The sequence below is a fragment of the Vanessa cardui genome, chromosome W (assembly GCF_905220365.1).
Source record: "Vanessa cardui chromosome W, ilVanCard2.1, whole genome shotgun sequence".
Lineage (NCBI taxonomy): Eukaryota > Metazoa > Arthropoda > Insecta > Lepidoptera > Nymphalidae > Vanessa > Vanessa cardui.
In genome coordinates, this window is record NC_061153.1 from 1787729 (window position 1) to 1791259 (window position 3531).

The 3531-nt window shown below is 43.9% G+C and overlaps 1 protein-coding gene across 1 annotated transcript; it reads right to left on the reverse strand.

Moving 5' to 3' along the window:
- Positions 1-2145: 2145 nt before the first annotated feature.
- LOC124542814 lies at positions 2146-2760 on the reverse strand. Its single transcript, XM_047120699.1, has one exon. It carries the CDS (start codon positions 2758-2760, stop codon positions 2146-2148), a length of 615 nt encoding a protein of 204 aa, XP_046976655.1.
- Between the last annotated feature and the right edge of the window lie 771 nt (positions 2761-3531).

Genomic DNA, 3531 nt, shown 5'->3' on the forward strand with positions numbered 1-3531 from the left:
CCCTCACGAAGGTTCTTAAATGGCAACTCGTTCTGGATACGCTCCCGACGATTTTCAATATATTCGGCACGCTTACCACAGACCTTTTGCATAATATCTTCGCTAATTTTGTGAAATTTTGAAGTTGGTTGAAATAACTCACTTATTTTGTCAAAAACATTAGTTGCAGACAGCACCGTGTCGACGGAGGCCGCCCAATCAACCAAACATTGTAAATTTTTATTAAGAAGCTCATAATTAACGCGTTACACATAGCCGCCAGTGTGCTATGAACTGTTAGTTAATTTGTGTACACCGGATAAACCGAGTTCAAAAACATTTCACGAGTTAACGGAAATTCTCGGGAAACATCTGCAACCAAAACCGAGCGTATTGGCAGAAAAATTTAAATATCGTCAACGGGTACAAGTGGAAGGGGACGAACACTCACCGGTGCATCGCGTGTGGTGGTGACCACGGCGCAATGACGTGCCGATTTGCACGTTACGTATGTCGAGTATGTAACCGGCAAGGCCATCTACAGCGGGTTTGATCACGTGTAAATCTAAATATTTGCTTGTATTTCCATATTTAACAAGCGGGCGTATAACGCCAATGGGATGGACAATTTCCCCGGTATAATACTTTAAGGCTAAACTACATTTATTTAATTTTAATTCTTTGTATTTAATTAAATACTGCCCATAGCTTATACACGACACGGCACTTCCGGTATCGCACTCCATTTTTAAATTTTTACCGTTAACATTAACGTTAACATTGCTGGTTGTAGTAACCGGTCTTAGCAATCGCCTGTTGTAGAACCGGCGTCTCACAAAAGGAAACGACAAGGGAATGGAAGCGATTCAAGTTTGTCTTCTTCGAATTCCTCTGACAATGAGTCAGACAGTAGACGGAGGAAGCGGATCAGGTCTTCCAATCAGCTTGATGCTTTGACAAACAAGGTCAGTGAGCTTACCAATATTTTATTGCAAAATATTTATCTACCCGCATCACAAACACAATTGCATTCGAATAATTTATTGAGTTCTTTTCCGGATAATAACCAAGCAACTCAATTACCTGCTCCTTCAATCGAACCCATAGGAAGTTCGTCATCACCACCGTTTTGTTTAAAACGGGCGGTTGTTGAATTATCTGGCATAAACAATACCTCTTGTCATTTAAGTTTAGGATTGATTAATACTTCAGTTAAAGACCCAAAGGTGCCTCGGGCCGATCCCGAGCACGTAAAAATTCTCCAAAATTTGCAAAGATTCGGAGATATTTCGTGGAAGGATGTACGGTATACTGACCCTTTAAAAGTACATATTGCCTCGCCGGGATTTGTGGATCTAGAAGTCAATGATGAACTCAGGCAATTTTTAAAGGGTAAAGACTATTTAGCATCCTCAGAAAAAACACTGGCGGCTATGTGTAACGCGTTAATTACACAGCATGAGCTTCTTAATAAAAATTTACAATGTTTGGTTGATTGGGCGGCCTCCGTCGACACGGTGCTGTCTGACAAAATAAGTGAGTTATTTCAACCAACTTCAAAATTTCACAAAATTAGCGAAGATATTATGCAAAAGGTCTGTGGTAAGCGTGCCGAATATATTGAAAATCGTCGGGAGCGTATCCAGAACGAGTTGCCAAATAAGAACCTTCGTGAGGGTTTGCGTAAAATACCTCCGAGTTCTAATCATCTTTTCAATGAAAATCAACTTAGACTTTACATACAGACTACGGCAGGTATTGATAAGTGGTTGCGTCCATGGTATCATACAGGAAGAGAATCTAAAACTTATAACAAGTCTCTTATTAAATCTACTAGAGGAATTCAGTTCCAGACACTGTGAAGTATTTAAAGATGGTTTGGGTCGGTTCACGGGCGGCGCAGTTAGGATTCATGTGCTGGAGGGTGTGTAGCCGGTGTTAAGTTCTCCACGCGAAGCCCATGTCGCCTGCTATAGCGACGCAATAGCAGGCGACATGGGCTTCGCGTGGAGAACTCGAGTACCGACTGGGCGGGCCGCGGCGTAGCGGCGCGCGCGCATTGTTCTTCAACTTCTGACGCGGTGCATAAAATAAACAAAGGCCCGAGGCAGTGACCCGCGCGTCTACAATGCACGGGTGTGATGGCAAATAAATATCAGTAAAATATTATATCACGTGACCGTAACCGGTCAGCACCTGTGTAAGTCGAAAGGTGACTCGTCGCTTCCGCCGCATCCAGGCCTCGAAGGCTGGCAGGATCGCACTCACAACGCGTTTGTGCGCGTACCGATCTCCGCGGAGACGGGCGTACCACGTCGTGTGTGCCCTTCTCTGCTCCTGCCGCCTGAGCGCTTCGAGGACGCTGGCAGGGTAGGACGCACTTCCACCGCTTTGACGGAGGGCGCGAGTCTGGTCGTAGACCCTCGAGTCCCTCTCCGCCAGGATGTCCAACGGCGGAAAGCACGCCAGAAGCGTCGCCGCCTCGAAGGATATCGTGCGATATCCCCGCACCATGCGGATGGCCACTCTCCGCTGCAGACTCAGGATCTTAGTCTTGCAGCGGCGGGTGCCCGTCAGTCGGTGTGACCAAACGGGTGCCCCATAGAGGGCCATCGATCGCACGACACCAGCATAGAGGCGGCGAATCACCTCCCTCGGTCTCCCGAGATTAGGCAGCAGTCTGTGCAACGCACCCACTGCCTTCTCGATCCGGGGGACCAGGAGCTTGAAGTGTTCTTCAAAGCTCCAGCGACCGTCCAGGACAAGGCCCAGGTATTTCATGTATCATTATCATGTCATAATTAATATGTATATATATTTTGATTAATAACTCTTTTCAGACTTTTAATCTTGATTTTCATCTGAATTCCAGTGTGTAAATTAAGAATAATCACATTGGCATCCACCACCAGCGGCGATAACAAACACCTCTCATATATTTATTGGGATTTGAAGCACAGGACATAACTTAATATAGGTCATTGATGAATGAGAAAGAAAGAGAAGGAAAACAGTCTTGCCCTCTCATATATTTATTGGAATTTCAATCAGGTAAGAACTTAATAAGCATTTTAATGGTAGGTAAAACGCTAATATTATTATTCTTGCTTTCACGCTTACACGGCCGTCCGCTATCGTCGCACGGAGGCCTCTGAGCCGAGAAATAACCTAACAGTAAGTGGTTTTAATACTCTGTTAATAAAGATGTAATAAAGTTTTGGATAAGAAAATTGGTATAATTTTGTAATGTATATTGTTTTATGTTGTTAAATTTTTTCTTTTTTGTTTGTTATGTAATTCAGGTCTGATTTTTAACTCCCGACGCAAAAAGAGGGGTGTTATAAGTTTGACGTGTCTGTCTGTCTGTCTGTGGCATCATAGCTCCCGAACGAATGAACCGATTTCAATTTAGTTTTTTTTTGTATTATAGGTGTTTTACGGGCGAGTGTTCTTAGACATGTTTGATGAAAATCGGTTCAGCCGTTTAAAAGTTATGGGGGATTAAAGTGGGGAAGAAAAACCGAATGTCTGCAAATATGCTCAAGTGGGGTA